This window comes from Castor canadensis, chromosome 4 (genome assembly GCF_047511655.1).
Source record: "Castor canadensis chromosome 4, mCasCan1.hap1v2, whole genome shotgun sequence".
Taxonomy (NCBI): domain Eukaryota; kingdom Metazoa; phylum Chordata; class Mammalia; order Rodentia; family Castoridae; genus Castor; species Castor canadensis.
The window spans coordinates 41,129,103-41,148,020 of NC_133389.1; the positions used below are offsets into that span (position 1 = coordinate 41,129,103).

The 18,918-nt window shown below is 36.4% G+C and overlaps 1 protein-coding gene across 10 annotated transcripts in view; it reads left to right on the forward strand.

Moving 5' to 3' along the window:
* Nol4 (nucleolar protein 4) overlaps window positions 1–7,858 on the forward strand; it is a 319,732-nt gene extending 311,874 nt beyond the window's left edge. For all 10 annotated transcript variants that reach the window (XM_074070050.1, XM_074070041.1, XM_074070042.1 and 7 more), the window contains one exon: window positions 363–7,858. In XM_074070050.1, the coding sequence (XP_073926151.1) occupies window positions 363–556 (194 nt within the window). In that variant the 3' untranslated portion in view covers window positions 557–7,858. The remainder of the gene's footprint in view (window positions 1–362) is intronic.
* The last annotated feature ends 11,060 nt before the right edge of the window (window positions 7,859–18,918 follow it).

Consider the following 18,918-nt stretch of genomic DNA (forward strand, 5'->3'; position numbering starts at 1 on the left):
TAAGATACCTGTTAATGAAGGAAAACATAAAGCACATTTGTGACTCTAGTGTCATGCTAGTACTGAGAAGCTTCGGCAACATATGCAAAATAAACTCAAAATTGGATTTTCCCAATAACACACATCCAAAGGACTTCACTCTTAATAAAGATGATTGACAGAGGCTGCACAAGTCACCTAAAAAACAGTCTTCAGCCATTCATGTTGCTTCATACTGCTCTTTAGTCTTATTTGGTTAATGATATCAGTAGTTTCTCAGTAAAGAATGCATGAATTAATTCAGCAGTAGCTTACTGAGTGCCTTCGCCCAAGGTGTTAGAACAGATGTGATTCATGTCTAATTCTGTGATTATTTTTTCTAGGACCCACTGATCTGAGCATGAAGAGGCAGCTGGCAACCAGCTCAGGATCCTCCAGCAGTTCAAGCTCCAGACCTCAGCTGAGTCCAACTGAAATCAATGCTGTGAGACAGCTAGTTGCAGGATATCGAGAATCAGCCGCATTTTTATTGCGTTCTGCAGATGAACTGGAAAATCTCATTTTACAACAGAACTGAGTCAAGTGATGACCGTATTCACTGAGTTCTAAATTTGCAGTTTCCACTAATGACATTTTGATTTCCCGGCAAAGATACTTCTGGTCTTGCTGCACAATCTTTTAAGAGAAATACTTCCGTCGTGCCACTTTGTCCTTGACCTATCAGTGATGTATTAAGGTGCTTCAAAGGAACTCTGACCTCTGAAGTACTTGAGATACTTAAATGTCCAGCTGATTGCTTTTTGTTTTAATGTGTCAACATAAATATTGTGGGCAAAAAAAAAAAAGGCCTGCATATTCTTAGTTCAAGGAGAAAACAGAAGAAGCTTGTGGTATAAAAAAATAGTTCAAGAGCCAACTGAAATATTAGTGGAAATTGCCACTGACTCACTGGACAGAAAGCTGAAGTGTCTGGCAAAAAAAAAAGCCAAATTTCTTGTTGCTACAGGATATAACAACAATGAAAGGATCTTGTATTTTAAAAATAATATGTAATTTTTATAAAAAGAAAACTTGTTTTTCATTCAAAATTGTCATTTTTACTTTGGTAACTTTTTCATAGGTCCTAAAAGAAAACTGTTTTGAGAAACTACTGTAAGTACCTTTTCCACATCCCTTTTGCCTTCTCCTCTTTCCAAATTCTTTCTACAAAAATAACATGTGATGCTGGAAAACCCCTTGCCTATGTTCTTTAAATGGTGACATCAGGAACTACTTCCAAGAGAAGCCTGCAATTCTGCACTTATGTCGATCTCAAAAAACCCACGCCACACTGCAACTTTACCATAGCAGTTTTCATCACAGAATTTTGTTAACATTAAAAAAGACGTGTTGAAAACAAAAATCACACCTTGGTTTTCTTACAGCTACTCACTCCTGATTGCTGCTGATGTCTTACAAGCATCTCTCTAGCAGCAATTGGATGTAGATGACTGAATGTTAAGAGGTTGCAAGTGACAATCTGAAATTTTGCACTCTTGTGTGTAGTTTTCTTTTTTCATGTCTCTTTCAGAAATAGTTTCCAAAAAAGACCGTTCTTGTCTCCTGATATGATTTGTATAATTTACAGTTTTAGCTAAAAATAAAGAACGCTCAGCGGGTGCAGCTGCAACTTATAATGAACTCTTCCCTCCTAGTCCCCATATTTCCCCCTTCTTTCTTCTTTTCTAGTGTTCATACACACAAGTGGTGTTTTCTTTGTGCGCTGAGGCAAGCCTATTTTTAAAATACTTAGGGAGAAGTACTTTAGTTCATACTTCTTCTTGTACAATTATTTTTGTTCTGTTGTTTAGCTTTGGTTGGGTAACAAGTTCTTTGTGCTTTCCTGAGTTTGCCTTATTTCATGTAAAATTTGTCATTCAGTTTTTGATGATGAGTTGAAGGCATCAGTGATATTTCTTATCTACTTGTTACATATAGTTTTTCAAGTAAGGACTGTGATTGTGACCAAGTAATGTGCACTTTCTCTTGTAACTGTGGACATCACTATGCTTTTTTTCTTCTAGTGTTTCTAGAATTACTGTTCCTTACAGTTACGTAAACAAAAAAACAACAAAAACAAAAAAAAAGAGAATTTTTGTGATACTGTTGGTGAATATAATGTGAAAATCTTATTGAAATATAAGTATTTTGGAAATACATAGATGCACAAACATCTTTTAAGGTGTGGATTTAGAGTTTGCTTATTTAAATGAAAATTCAAAAAATCGAGGGCTGGTATAATTTTCTCTGTTTTGTTTGGTTTAATAAACAGATTTCTGTGTTAAAAAAATGACTGTGAAACCTTATAAGCTTCCTAAAAGATATAATGCTTAATTTTTAGTAGTTTGCCTTTAAAGTTTAAAATGCTATTTTGTACCTACATTTAAGAAAAATTTGAGATTCCAAACTTATTTCCAAAAATATCCCAAGGTACCTCATACTAATAAAGAATTTATTCTGAGATGGGGTAAAGGAAAATTAACAAGTCAAGGCTACTTCATTTGACCATTCAAATCTAATTTAAGAACATATCATCTTTTCTCATTTTGTCAAAAATAACCTGGCTCTTTTAATCACTCCTGACTGAAGGAGAAGCATGTACTGTTTCTACTTTTGGTTTTGTCATAATAATATCTGAAGGCTTTGATATGGTTTATGATTCACAAATTGACACTCAGGCTTCAGTTTAGTATACACAACAGAACAAATTCTGAATAATAATGACGTAAATGGGACCATAAGATCCAGTAAAGTGCTCTTGCTTCTGTTTCATTTTTATCTACCATTAATACTCCAGTGTCCATGTTCCAAGGACAAAATTCCTCAATGTCTTTTGCTTTTTGTACATTTATACAAATGAATAAGTACACTGGGGTTCCCATAGTTTCCCTGGGAGAGCACAGAAGCCAAAATGAAGTAGCATCTTGTTTTCCTTTTCCTTGATGACTTACACCTGAAACATAGTCTGATGTTGTTTTACACTCTCTCACAGCAAAAAGATGAAATGTCTGCATAAAGCACTTGGTAGAAACTGAGTGAAGATAAATCTTCCCATTCAAATGAGGTAGTAGAAAACAGTCATCGCAACTAAAGTCAAATAGCATCTCTGTCCTTCTGCCAGTTATTTCTCCATACAACACTGGTTTCTAGTCACAGATGTATTACTTTGTCACATTTAATGAGAAAGCATGCTTCGAAATAGCCACAGAGGACACAGCACCAACAGTCACTGAAACTTCCTGAATTCTGTACCTCAAATAATGATCCTGAGTACAAAGGGCATCATCAGATTTAGTGATGACCACCATTTACTGGTTACTTACACAAGGAAAGGTATTTTGTTTCCTCTACACCTCACATCTCTCAACAATCTTACAAAGTTGATTCAAGAAGGGAGATTCACTCATCAAGACCTCAAAGACGAGCACTGAAACATCATTTGGACCCAGGCACACCCACAACTGACATGGAACCCCTCCCTATTGGTTACACTCATCCACTGCATCAGGCATTAAATAATTACATTCTGCACTGTGCCTTGGAACCAGGCTTTTATAAGAAATTTTAGCAGTTTTATTTATGGAGATAAATCATAGCTACTTGCTTAAAATGTATTTGATTAACCACAGAATTTTATAATACATGGAGGTTTAATTTCCTTTGAGTTATGTTCTCTACAAACATAAAGTAGTGTAGTAAAACTCACTACTAATGAAAATCAAATACATAAAACATGAAGGGGGAGGGAATGACTTTTTAATAACAATGTAATAATGAGTGTCAATACAGATTTTTTTTCCTTTGGAGATGGGGGTCTTACTATATAGCCCAGGCTGACCTCAGATTCAAGACCCTACTATCTCAGCTTCCCCAGTGCTGAGATTATAGTCATGTACCATAACACTCAGACCTAGTTGAATCTTGAAAGGAAAGATTCAAAGGGATTATCCAGTTGAACCCCAAAATGAAACCCTTTCATTAATCCTGACACCAGGAATGCAAATATCAAAGATTAATCTTTGTATGTGAAAAGAGTTTCTAATTTCCTAGGTTTTAAGATTCAGTTCACAAAAATATCCACAAATGAATAAGGTAGACATTAACATTTTTCTTTTAAAGCATATTTGGGATGCAGAAATCTGGTAATGTAAGAATTAAGCACAAGCTAACCTATAGAAGCTTATTATATTAATTATAGCTCATCCCATTCTTTAAAAGATTTTGAAAGGGCAGAAATTGCTTTTATGCAGTAATCTATTTCCATTTTTAATATCAATTATGTTCAACATTTAAATTTCTTATTACAAAATAAACCTGGAAAATACAGAAAAAGAAATAAGAAATAAGAATAATAGTAATAGCAATAATAATATAATTCCAGTATCAATAGAGGAACATGAATAATATTTATAGTGTAGCTCTCAATTTTATCTAAAATATACAGAAATATTTTCCTATTGGATGTTATTATATGTATTTCATTGTCTCCTTTTCACAGTAACATAGCACAAATATTTTCCACATCATTAGCTATTCTTAAATTATTTTTAATGACTATTCTTACATTGTATGACTGTATCTATGTTTCTTTTTTATTGCTGTTCTAACAAAAAATCCCACAAAGAACAGAAATTTATTATGGTCCCATAAGTTGAAAGTTTCACAGGGCTAACATGAGAGGACCTCATTCCTCTCTGGAAGCCCTAGCGAAGGTCTATTTCCTTCCTACCCCAGCTTCCAGAGGCCATCTGCATTCCTTGACTGGCAGGTCCTTCCTCCTCTTCAAGCATCTCTGAAACTCTGACTTTGTCTTCCTCTTCTAAACATTTAAGGATTCTTGTAAGTACATTGAGCCCACAAGGGTAATCTCTTTAGATTAAGGTCATCTGATTAATAACCTTAACTTATTAATTTGACACGTAACAAAACATATTCACAGGTTCTGATAATTAAGATGCTGACGCCCCTGGAGGACAATTATTCTACTTCTTCAGCATCTTAATTCAATTTCCTTCTTATTTTTCTTTTCTTTATTTATTTTTGTTTGTTAATATGTGTTCTCACTTTTTCCTTTTTTTAATTTAATTTCATTGTTGTGCTGAGTAGAGGTACATTGTGATATTTACAAAGATTCTTTTTCTTTTAAATATGTCTCTGTACCCAGTTGTTCATTCACTTGCAGGGAAGACCCTAAGTCAGCAGTGCAAAAAATTTACACATAACTATCAGTGCTTTACCTGCTCTTTTTCTTTTGTATACAGTGATTGTCTTTTGGAAATTATTTTAATGGTATTTTGGAATGGTAAAAGTGCAGCTAAATCTTTTATGGGAAATAAAACAGAAACACTTCTGGACCCTCTCCTCTATATTGATTTCTTAGATGTGGTTTTTACCCAAGAAATTCCCCAAGATATGTTCAACTCATTAGACTAGAAGGGGTACATGAGGATCCAAAGCTTAATTAAATCCTGTAAGCAACTCAAGCCCATTCATAAAAATTCTGATAACTACTAGTGGTGCTCATTTATTATGAACAATTAAAAGATATGTTTAATGTTATATGGACTAGGTGACATGTCTTTTTTAAGGGAAGATTTGTCAATAACAAATCTATTGAATTTAGGATAATCGAGTTTCAAAATTAAAGTTCTTGGCCTCCAATTCCTTGCTAGAACCGCTATGTTTATTTCCATTGTAAAAATCATATTTTCTTTCATGTATTGTGTTGTTTTTCCTTTTAAAGGTCATCAGCTGTAAGAAGAGAAGGTGAAAGATAAGTGTTAAGATGATTCTTCATGTTATATGAGAAAAAAATACAATAAAATATAGAACATAGAGAGTGAATGCTGTTACTAAAAGTGTGGGATTATCACCAGCTTTTTCCCCTGAAAAATTTCATTTCTTATTATTTTTTTGTTGTTGTTGTTTATTGAGGAAGTTAGATGGAGCTTGCACAAGAAATGTCTTCTACTTCTTCAAGGTACTATATTGCAGAGAGTCCTAGTGGCCAAAGTTGCCACAATATTTATTTTTAGTTCTTCTGCTAATGAAAGGATTATGAGGTCTGCCCATGAACTAAACCCCCAAACTAAGACTCAACTCATTGTAGTTTTAATCCATTTTAACCACCGTGTGCTCCTTACTTACTATGAAACTTTGACACAGAAAATTTACTATTTTGCTCCAATGAGTCAACTCCTAGTGTACCAGTGAAACATATAATGATAAAAAGCTGTCAGAGAGGCCCAGCCCCTGACTTGGGGGTAAGGGGTGGAACGAGGTTAGGTGGGCATAAAAAGTAGAGCAGTGGGTGATACCTGGCAACACTGGAAGATGTTTCAAGGACATGGGCCATTAACTTGAAAGGTACAAAGGAAACATGGAATAACAAGGTGTACATAGTAACTGAGGCATTTTGGTGTAGCTAGAGAATAGAGCCTAAGAATGAAAAGAAATTCTTTCAGGAAAAATAAAGGTGCTAGATGGAGCAGGGCCTTAAAAACCCTCTTGAGAGCAATGGTGTATTTTTAGGCAGTGAAGGGGTGAACATAGATAGCTCCTTTATGAACTATTTGTACAATGTGTCTTAGTAGAAATTTCTGAAGGAAGAAGATGAGGTAATGCTCAATCCTAGGGTCTCCTTTCCATCACCAAAAGTAAATCACAAAAAGTAGAGCAAACAGAGGTTCATGGGTTATTATAGCATGAAGGAAGGGAACTTACCTGGTAACTATTGAGGTGTGGGAGCCAGGAAAAGTCAGAAGATGTCATCAATTCACATGACTTCTGTAAGAACCAGAGCCAAAGTCCGATGAGTAGAAAGGAACTAAAAAAAAATTCCCCTATGAACTAATTAGTTTTGAAAAAGAGAGAATAAGGGATGGATGAGTCACTTGGAAAAAATACACATACCACCCTTCAAGAATATAAGGCCTTCCTTGCCCTTTCAGGGTGCCCCATAGGAAGCTACATTGTCAGAACCTGCCATGTGGTGAGCTTTCTAGTGGAAAATGAAAGACTGAAGAGTAAAGGCAGAAAATGATACTAAAGGTAAAATTTCTACAAAATTAAACATGGATTTCAGCCAGCACATTCCTCTTCTCATCTTATCCTCTTTCTCCTTTCTTCTACAGTGACCCACCTCCCACTCTTCATTAAGAACTCAGTGGCCAGAAGGTATAAGTTTTTATTTATTTGTTTATTTTGCAGTACTAGGGATTGAACCCAGGGTCTCATATTTGCTGTAAGTGCTCTATCACTTGAGATATACCCCCGTCCTTTTGTTTGTATTTTGTTTTTGAGACAGGGACTTGTGAACTGTGCCTATGCTAGCCTTGATCTCATGATCCTCCTGCCTTTGCCTCTCAAGTAGCTGTAATTACAGGTGGGTGCCACCATGCCTGCTTGTCCTTTTTATTATTATTAATATGTATTAATTGTATATACTCATAGAGTTCAGTGTGATAGTTCCATACATGCATACAGTATGCACTGATCAAATTGTTTTATCTACCTCCCCCAATACATACAACCTTCCCAGCCACTATTAATTATAACACATTCAAGTCAACTATGTTTAGTTTCCACAGATGAGAGACACCATGTGGTAGTTTTCTTTCCATGTTTAGTTTATTTCAGTTAACATAATATCCTCTAGTTCCATCTACTTTGCAATAAATAATAGAATTTCATTCTTTTTTATGGCTGGATAATATTTCATTGTGTATATACATCACATTTTCCTTATCTGTCTGTTGATAGTCACCTAGATTGATTCCATATCTAAGCCATTGTGAATAGTGCTGCAATAAACATGGGCATACTGATATCTCTTTGCTATGCTGACTTCATTTCATCTGCATATATATATATATATATATATATATATATATACCCAGAGGTGGAATTACTGGATCATATGGCAGTTTTAGTTGTACTTTTTTTGAGGAACCTCCACACTCTTCTCCATAGTGGCTGTACTAGTTTACATTCCCACTAAAAATGTGTAAGAATTCTTCTATCTTCACATCCCTACTACCACTTGTTACTTTTGGTTTTTGGATAATCACCATTTTAACTGGATAGAAATGGAATTTTGTTGCAGTTTTGATTTTCATTTTCACAATGACTAATAATACTGAGCATTCATTTCATATATTTGTTGACTTTTTGTATTTCTGCTTCTCTTGTTTTATCTTTCTTCAAATTGCAAAGGCAAAAGGCAAAGCTACTGGTAGAGAAAGGGTTGGAGATTATGATAAATAAATATTTATTCATATTGACTCTGTCAAAAGCAAAGTTTTGCCAGTCATGGTTGAGTACATGTGTAATCCCAGCACTCAGAGGGGTAAAACAGAAGGATCCTGATGTTGAGTCTGAGCTACGTTGTGAGACCTTGTCTCAAAAAAAAAGACAAAAACAAATTTTAAGTTAAAAAAAAGTTTCTAAAAATTCTCCTAGAGTTTGGGGGATTTCTGGATCTGAAGATGGATTGCCTGTCCCCAAATACAGATCACACACAGTACTCTCTAAGTGGAATGCATTTTGAAACTTACTAGCAATGAGATTACAGAAGAAAGTAATCAGAGGCTGGTATCCGAATCTCAGTAACCTACAACACCTCTCAGACTTTTGCTCTTTGTTCCCTCAGGCAAAATGCAAGGAGCTTAAACTCAAATACCCAACCCTCCATTTGCTGGTCTGAAGAGAGAAGTTGAAAGGGGCAAGTATGAGGAAAAGACATCAAGGAAAATTGAATCAGACCATATGCCCCTTAAATATGAATAAAACTTAAAGAACAACATGGTGCCTTTAGATACAACTAACAATGATAGTGGAAAGGAGGAAGGCAGACAGTTCATAGAAGTAGAAGCTACATTTGAAATAAAGTATCTCTCAAAACAATACTTTTTCTCCAATGCATTCTTTCTTTGTTAAACCATGAGACCAGGCAAACACCTTTTCATCTCATTTGACAACCCAAAATTATGACAATGCTGCCTTATGACAAATCTTTATTAAAAGCAATCTTTCTTAAATAGCTCCTAAAAAACAGAGAAGTCTACTATGGCACACATATTCTGTCCTACATAAAAACAAAAATACGCTCCTTAAATACCATGCCAGGCCCAGAGAGAGTGAGACTTCTCTGAAGACAGGGAAAAAGGAACATCAGAGTGTCTCTCCTGGGCCTGGCAAAGCAGAAAGACTTGTTTGGTAATGACCCTGTGATATGTTATGCACACTTGGATTTTGCTTTATCTTTTTTCTGGTGACATTACATGTCCTTGTGAGCTTTATTTCCTTTGGAAGATGTAAAATGTGATGTTTGGTGTGCCATGTGTGCTTTAGGTGTCCCATGCAGAGAGCAGAGCAGTGCTGGTCCTTAAGCCATCAGGAATTTGATCATATGCCTGTGCCACACCTAAAGCAATTGTCCCCTTCTCTTCATTAACATTGAATTCAGCTATTAATATTGCCATTGCTAAAGATGTTTACATAAGATCTTAGAAGTAAATAAGAAGTTCTACTCCTGACTGGTGTTTTCAATGTCATGTTTATATGGAATTTCTTCATTGAAAGAAAATTAATTGGTGTGTCCTTCTTTCCAAAGTCAATTATAGAGTGAGAAACCTTTCTCCATATACTCGTAAGCAGATTGAGCTGGGTTTGCCTTTGTTGAACCCTCAAGCCAAGGGCTCTTGCCCTTCGGTCTGTGGAGTGGTGACTTCAGAGAGACTCAGCCACAGGGGAAGGGAGAGGACTACTTCTTTGATCCCTGTCCAGACTGGGTGAGGATGAAGCCTGGTGGAAGAAGAGAAACAGCTGGAAGTGGAAAAGACCTCTGTGATTTGGGGATTTGCCCACATGAAAAGGAAAAGCTCTTTGGAAGGATACCTTGCTTAGTGGCCCATCCTTCCAGCCAGCAACATTTTCTCCTCATTAATCTTAACATTGGCTGGTGTTGTGACAGAAAAGGCCAATTCTTCTGACATTTGAAATGAATCCTAAATATACAGACAGTTATGACTACTCATAAAGGAAAACCCTTATCTGGGCAAGCTAATATTACCCAATCTTTTCTCTCCCCCTTCACCACCTTACTAAGGCCCTTTAAATATCTCACTGAATATTAAGCAGAATATAAGAAATTGAACAGATATTTTTAGTATAATATGTAAGTATTAGCCTGTGATATTAATGTTTAAAACAAAGTTTTATTGAACAATTTTGAGAATTTTATGATTTAGAAAGCTGGGTTGTCTACATTGGTTTGTTTGACTTAATGTCGCAGTTTCAACAAAGTTACTAAATTGCTTTGTGAAGTGAAACTCAGAGTTTGGGGACTTCTAATTGTTTCCATCAAAACAAGAAGCAAGGTCTTCTAATCCTAAATTCTGTTTTCTCCAGCCCTAATTCTATTATTTCCCATTGAATTTCCATGAATTATTCCTTTTGTGCATTGCAAATATGCATTATCTGTGTTTTCCTATCAATTTATAACACCCATCCCGCAACACATTTATAATGTAGGAGACATTTAAACCAGAATATTTTTTGGTTTTCTCTCTTCCTTTCCCTGGAGGTTGAGGATTTTTTTCTTTTTCATAATAAAAATTCATTAGGAAAGCCACTCAACCAATGTATTAAATGCCTCTAACCTGCAGAACCTGGTATTGCTCTGAAATCAGAGGTGGAAGATTTAGATAGAGAAGCAGTATGTGCTCCTGAAGGATCTGTAAGTCACCAGGGAATACATTGGCACCAGGCCCTATGATGACAGCCACTGGGCTAAATCCGTTTGTCCATGTGTAAAATGAGAATAAGCTCTTTTTCAAACACAAACACAACAGTAAATATGAAAATAGATTTTGAGGTACATACTGAATAAAATTTAGAATTCCAAAATGCTACTCCTTTCCACATTTCCATTTGAATCTCTTAGCAATGTTTAATTTTAGAAAATATAAACAATTCTTGCCAGACTTGTATAACCAAATGAAGGTCAAAACAATAAAAGCTTGCCCCAGTGTTAGAGGAGAAACATGCTTCTTGGTCCTTCTTTGCAACTCTAGGCAGCAGAATAACGCTCATAGATGGTCCCAAATGTGACTCCATGTGCACCAAAAGCAACATAGTCATAAAGCTTATTTTAAAACTTGAGCCAGATCTAGTTTTTCAAAGTATTTAGCTCACTTTATTTTGCAAAAAGTCATTTAACAATTGGGTAAAGGGATATTTAAAAAGCAGTATCATAATAAAATTTCCATTTACATTCATTTATATGCATGGTATTTGTTTTTCTAATTCTTTGGGACTATAATCCAGACAAGTCCTAATCCTACATTCTTCATATATAAAAGGCACCACATTGGTTGTAAACTCCCCGCCATAGTATTCCATCCATACTCCTCCCATTCCCTTTCTTGATCATTCACCTCCCTTTAATATTGAAATAATGCCAATAACTAATACTTTTTGAGCTCTTGCTATGTGCCAGACTCTAATGCTTTGCATGTATTTAGTTCTCAATCCTATCAGAAAGGCCAATATTGTGTATGAGGAAACTGAGACACCAGCAGTTCAGTAACTTGTCCAAGGTGGAACAAGAGGAAGTGGTGGAGATGTGATTTTGGCTGTTGCTGTCCAACTCCAGACCCCAGGACTTGGCTACTCTGTTAAAATACTCATCAAATGCGTTCCACGTTTCTATGAGGAGTTCTCGCAACAAAGACAATTAAAAATAGAAGCAGTTTAAATCTTTTTTGTTATTTAACTGAAAAAGTAGAAACTGCAGGACGTGCTACATTTTCTATGGTACATCCTGTGAATCCTTTGGATGGGGCCCAGATACGGTATGCGAATCTATCTGGGCCCAGTGGCATAAAATAAAATCTGAGTTCTCCACTCCTCTGAGTGTCGCTTGGTTTCTCGTCTGTCAATATTTCCACAACAAGAGAACCAGATAAGAGCACGGTGTCCTGGTTCCTAACAGTCAGCATTCCTTGGGCAGTTCATGTATCAGCTCCGTTCCAGAAGATATCACTTCCCACACGTTTACCATGTGTAGGAACCTCTTGTTAGTATCCTCATTTACAGATGAGAAACCTAAAGCACAGAAAGGTAAATTAGCTTTTCCAATATCATTTGTCTAGAAGGTGCCAGAATCTTATCTGCTGAGCCACCTCGCCTTCCTAACAATTTATCAGCAAAAAAATCCTAAAATTTACATAAAGCTTTGACTTCAGATGAGAAAATTAAATGAGCTCAATATGAACAGAAATATACATGCCAAATTCCTAGTCCTTTTTATTGTCTAATTCTGAAAATTACATTATTTTGTGCCATAAGTGGCATCTTTTTTATCATTTTGTATCTCTCTGACCCCCCATATTTCTACAGCATTTCTCAGAAAGTATTGGCTGAATTAGTTTTGAATACTCCTTAATTTATTTTCTTTGTTGAAGGAAGAGAAGTATGTGATGGATACACATTTTAATTTTGAGGATATTCTGCTTTCTCTAGTGAATAACACATAGCTCCTACTTTCTCCAGCCATAGAGACCAGGTAGCATCTGTCACAGGACCAGAGTCTGTGAGCTGAGCCAAGCCTCTAGGGCAGGTAAGAGCAGTCAGCCCTTTAGGCCACATCTCTTTCTTCTATCTCCTTCTCATTCTTCCTGGTTCCTTGGTATGGTTCCCTGGGTGCTTCACTGACCAGTTAAGGCAGTGGACAGTGTCTTCATGGTGGCAGTTGTCTGGTGATGGGAAGAAAAGAAGAAGAGAAGACCAACCCTTTTCCTCTCTTTCAGGAGAAGGAGCCTCAGCCCCCAGCTTTGTGTAAATTCACACTTCTCTGACACCACACGATTCTTTCCATTAGATTAGTACTTCCAGAGAATGGCAGCTGAATGACCCAGCGTAGTATTTGTTCAAAATCTACACTGCTGAGCACCACCATATCTTAGTGTAGGCAGATAGGTAGATGTTGTTACCGAGATTTAGTTAGACGCTCTAATTCTTGTGTTTTAAGCAAGACACTAAATGTAGTGAAAGTAACAGCAAAGTTTATTAAGTACGAATACTTTTCCACAAAGGAAGGCAGGTCCTGTCAGAGAGATCTATGTTCTGTTAATGTCAGCTGGCCAGATGTGCTTCCTTATTAACATCCAAGCCATGATTTTCAGCCATCAGGTTTCCTAAGTCCTGCTTAGTTCCTGTATAAACCATGAGCAAGAATAAGAAAATGTCCTAAATTACAAAATCCCATTCTGAAATCCCAGATGGCCCACACCCTGAACCACTAATTGACATAATGACCCTATCTCATCCTTAGGGAACTCATTCCCCATACTGAGGCTAAGTCTCTTGATGGCATAATGACTGATATATGACCTTCCACTGGAAGCCCTAAACTGGGGAGATCAAAAGAGGATCAAATGGATAGGCATATGTACTCCCATGCCCGGGCAGTGACTGCTCCATCTTCAAACAATTTGGTGAGGGGCCACAAAGACAGGTCCTGATGAATTCCATGTAATCGAGCCTTACAAGAACTGCACACCTCATCCCTCAAGGTATACTTTTGCTTTTCTAATATATTACTCTTTGCTATCTTCCTACTTTTGTGGTTCTTTGGCCACACCTGGGCAGTGACCTAGACATGCCCAAGTATCAAGGAATATCTGGAACACCACAACAACTGGTAACCATACCTATACCAGAATCCAAAAGGGGACAGGAGCAGTGGTGGGTAGGTGGGTATGGCAGTGTATTTAAGACATTGCAACCTGTCATGTTTGTAAATTCTCCCAGGTGATTCTGATGCAACCTAAAAGTCTGAGACCCTCTAACTAAGAACAGGAAGAGATGGGGCAGTCAGTAGGCATGTTTGGGAGGAAATAATGTGACAGCCCAAGAGTCCAGGATTAAATAGTGTTCCTTCCAAGTTGTGTTGTAGAGAAATTCTGAGCCCCATGGCTCCTGCTTTTCCCACAAGTAAATCACCTATCTCTCTCCCTAGAGATTCAGTCTTACCCCCTAGCATCTGTGCTCTGACAGAAGGATGGCTCAAGGCCACATATCTTTTTCTGGTTTATAGAAAGAAAAAGACTGGAGCTGGGCATGGTCTCTAATTCCAACTACTGGGGAAGCAGAGGCAGGAAAATCTGGAGTTCCAGACCAGCTCTGGCAAAGTTAGGGAGACCCTATCTCAAAAACAAAACTACAAACAAAAGGGCCGGAGCATGACTTGAGTAGTAGAGGGCTTGCAAAGCATGCAAAGACCCCGGGTTTGATCACCAGCAGCCTTGGGAGTGTCCTCATTTTACAAACAGGGTAGAAACATATTTCTAGCACAACAGAAATGGTCACTGAATGCTTCTTGATTGGTATATTTGATAATTAGGTTCAACTGTAACATATTTCAATTACTTCAATGAATACAGTTATAATTATCACCAAATTAAAGCCCATGGGTCAAATCTTGCCTGCTTGCCATTTTGGTAACATATTCATTTAGATGTTGTCTATGATTGTTATCACACTATAACTATCAAGTTTAGTGGCTGTAATATAGATTAAATGCCCACAAAATCCAAATATATCTACTTTCTGACGCTTTACAGAAAATGTTTGTGAACTCCGATATAGATTATATTATAGCTATGTACCACTATTGTATGCCAGGCATTTTATTTGGCCCTTTTCCTAAGTTATCTCTAAGGTTCTCAATAACCTTGCAAGTTATGCTATAATCAGGATATTGTAGGTGAAGGAAAAGCCATTGTCTGGGGGATATATCTACAGCACACTGCTATGAAGCCCCACAGTCAGAATTCAAACACTGCCTTGTTGGGCTTCCTGACTCCAAGTCCTCTATGAGCTGTTCTACTGAAATTTTTCATGTTACATGTTTAATGGAAAAGGTTGGTCTCAATGTCAAACAAAGGCCTAAAGTTGTGTTGTGGGAAAGAGAGAAAGAGAGAGAGAGAGGAGGAAAAAGAAAAAAAAAAAAAAACACTTTACTCACTGCCTCACTACCTAACCTATTTTATTATAAGTGCCTCTAAGTCATGTTATTTAGTTAGTAATTTCTCTGTGGATCTTCTAAAGGTAGAGTTTTTGTTCCATTCACTTCTGTCACCTCTGGAGTTGGGAGATGGCTAGACTTTGAGGCCCCTTTCCAATATCCTTGATGTGTCACTCCTTCTTAATTAATAATAAATATTTAAATGGTCTTCTTGCCCTAAAATATAATATTTGGATACAAAGTGTAGTGTATAGAAAATTTTTATTTGCTTATGTATCAACAATGGAAAATATTTTCTTGAAATCTGTAGAAACACAAGGCTAGTTGTTCATTTGTTGAAATACAATATTTGCATATTATCACAAGCTCTCTTTGGGATACTTAATAGGATCAAATACACCAGAAAGAAAAAAAAAACAGGTTTTTAATTACTTGAAAGGTAATTCCAGATTAAAATGACATTGTTCCTCAATAACCCCTGTCAAGTATGTTCACAGATTGCTGCACCCTGCCCCCTACTGGAACACAGAGCTAATGACAGGTACTGAACAACTAAAAAGCACTCCCATTTTTAAATCTAGAAACAAATTTTTCTTTTACTATAATAAATTTCATTTTTTGTTTTCCCTCCTCTTATTCCTTTCTACGTCCAAAAATAAATACAGGGAAGAATGGGAAGCATAATATGTCAACGATGGGAAATCCAGGGGGATGCCTATATATAGGATGTTTTGAGAATAAAAATAATCCTTTATTTTTGTAAAACAATTCTGAAAGTGGAAATTATTTAATAATTAAATCTCACCATCAGGAATTCTCTTGACTAAAGTAATTGTAAAGTCTAAATTAAACCTCTAAAAGTTAAACTTCTAAAAATTAGAGGCAACTCATTCATATTTTCTTATATTAAATTTGCTTTTATTAATTGTATTTACTAGTTTCTCTTTAACTCTTAATTTGTGATTTAACATCATGTATAATATATAAATATAGCAATACATAAATATAGTAATTGATTTTGAAAATTCATATCTTGAGCTTGGCTTTTTGTTGTTTTTGGATTTTTTTCTAGCCACATTTATTCCTTCTAGTTTCACAGGTTACCCTACCAAGCCTTGGGTCTTTGGGAAGATCAAGCGAACCATCCTTGCCTGATAACACCATTCTCCTCCAGATGAGGACACTATCCCACAAAACACAGGACTTTTTCTTTAACTTATAATATGCACTCCATGTTTTAAAGAATTGGCTAAGTTAGCAGTTAGGTCATAGTTTGTGGGGCCAGAATGCAGAGTGTGAATGGTTTCACAGGAAAAATAGGAATCATGGTAGAAGCAAAGTTTTATTCCTTTCCAAATAAGGAAAGAGGCTGGATTCTAGGAGCAGTATTGGCTTAGAATGTATTGCTAACATTCAGTTTTTTGGTTTAGCTTGCTGTACTAGGAAGCAGCCAGGTGGTCAGTTTCTCACTATTTTGCTCAGGAGATTGTTTGTCAGCTTATAAAATCTTTTCTATGGCATTATCTGGTCAGAATATGTGGTCAATAAGAGGCAAGCGAGGTTCTGCTTGAGTTCAGAAAAAGTAAAAATAGCCTTTCTGCCAGACACAATGAAATCCTTTACAAAATGGAGTTTGTTAGGCCAATTTGAGTTGGGGCCTTACATTAGCCAGGTACACAATAACTTTAAACAGACGCTTCCACAATCTTGCTTAAAATATCTAACATGAGCAAGGCAGCCTATGAGACATGTTGACTGAGGTATCTCCCAGTGCCTTTAAAACCTACCTCTATGTGAAGCCAGAAGAACACAAAGTTTCTGTGCCTCTAAATTGCAGGTTAACACTATTTCCCAGACTTTAAGAAAGTAACACAAGAAGTTGCTGTGTGACGAATGCATTGTTTCCTTTTGAAAAATTGGACTAAGTTTTTTATTTCTGTTTTTCCATTACATTACTCAGTCTAAAAATAAATTTTCCTCAGAATCAAGGCAAGGAAAAGATTTTATCTATTGGTGGATTCTTATTTGAATAGTAGGATGAACCACTGTGGTAAGGAGCTTGAACTAAGGAGTCAGATTGCAGAATTCAGCAGTCAGAATGCCAGCTCTCTTATGTACTACCTATGATATCTCAGAGAAACTATTTTGCCATCCTTTGCCTCAGTTTTCTCTTTTATAAAAGTTGGCGACAATAGTACAAGCCTCATAGGACAGGTATGAAAGTAAAAATAGTTTATACATATATAAGAAGAACTGAGCTTTGGCATGCAAGATATATTTAATAGATTTTGGCTGCTACCCAAATTTGTTTCTGCAACTGACCTTCTTGGCAGAGGGGTCACAGTTAAATGTTCCTTTTATTATAACTGTTTCATCCCAGGACTTGCTTCTTTGGTCTTTGTCTTTTTCAATTTACCTCTTAATTATTTTATTTTCTATCACATTTGTTTATTTATCTATTATTTACTTATTTATTGGCAATACTGGGGTTGGAACTCAGGGCATTGCACTTGCTATACAAGCAATCTATCACTTGTGTCATGTTCTCAGCTCTTTTTGCTGCAGTTAAATTTCAGATAGGATCTCATATTTTTTGCCTAGACTTCAATCCTTCTACTTATGCCACCCAAGTAGCTGGGATTACAAATGTGAACCACCACACCTCAATCCTCTGGATCTCCACCTCTTGAATAGATGGAATTACAGGCCCGAGCCACAAACCTGGCCTCCAGCACTTTTCATATAACCCAATTTTAAATACTTCAAGAAAACGAACAGAATTCAAATTATAAATAAGGTAAACTAAATAAATTTGGTCTCTTAGGTCAATAATTTCAGACCAGGCTACTTAATATTCTGCTCTTAAAATGCCCTTAATATTAGGACACATCAAGTTCAGAAAGTACATATTAGAACATAATTATCTTCTATGTGCAGGAAAATCCATAATTTAAAAAAATCTTGTCTCATCTTTATATGAAACTATTGATGACACATCCATATTGCAGTTAACTATTTAATAAATGCATTTAGAGAAATACTTCTTAAAATATCACATGTACTAGTTGGTTTCTATGCTCATCAATGTAAAGATCAGCAATGTGGCATGGAGCAGCTATAACCTACTTACCTTGAGCTTAGAATACATTACACTAGAATTTGAGCAAAGCCCAACATCCTAGCAATAAAGAGCAATAGAGAACCCAGTTTAGTTCATCAGAAAAAGTTGCTCTGGTTTCTTTGAGACTCTTAGAGCTCTCTTGGGAAAAATGGGGATAAATCTTCTTAAAATGGTTAGGTGACCACAGAACTTAGCTCTCAAACTACATGAGGAAAAAAAGTCTGACTTGATCTCTTGGGGAATGCCACCGAGGGCTCTATTCTAAGTACTTTACTCCTGAGTAGGAAATGTTCGAGCTGCAAAACAAGAAGGATTCTTGCTATTTTTCTTTCAACTGCCTTAAGGAAGTGTCCCAAATTTCAAAAAGCAAAGTGGGGCCTTGGATGTTGTTCAGTGGTAGAGTGTGCTTAGAGTGCCATGGTTTCGATCCCTGCACCAAAGTTAAAAAAAGAGTGGTAATTCAAGAAATACCATCAGAATTGATGGAACAAGCTGGGTGTGGTGATATATAACTGTAATCCCATCACTGGAGAGGCTGAGGCAGAGGGATGGAGAGTTCCAGGCCAGCCTGGCCGACATGGGGAGACTCTGTCTCCAACAGAAAAAAAAAAGTGGCAGAATTTAAAAAAAAAAGAAATTCATTGAAGAAGGTCATTTTGGGGGGACATTGAGTGGTGGTGGCAATAATGTACTAATAGAGTAAAAATGAGCAAGAACTACACATTGTCATTGAATGTGGCCAAAGACA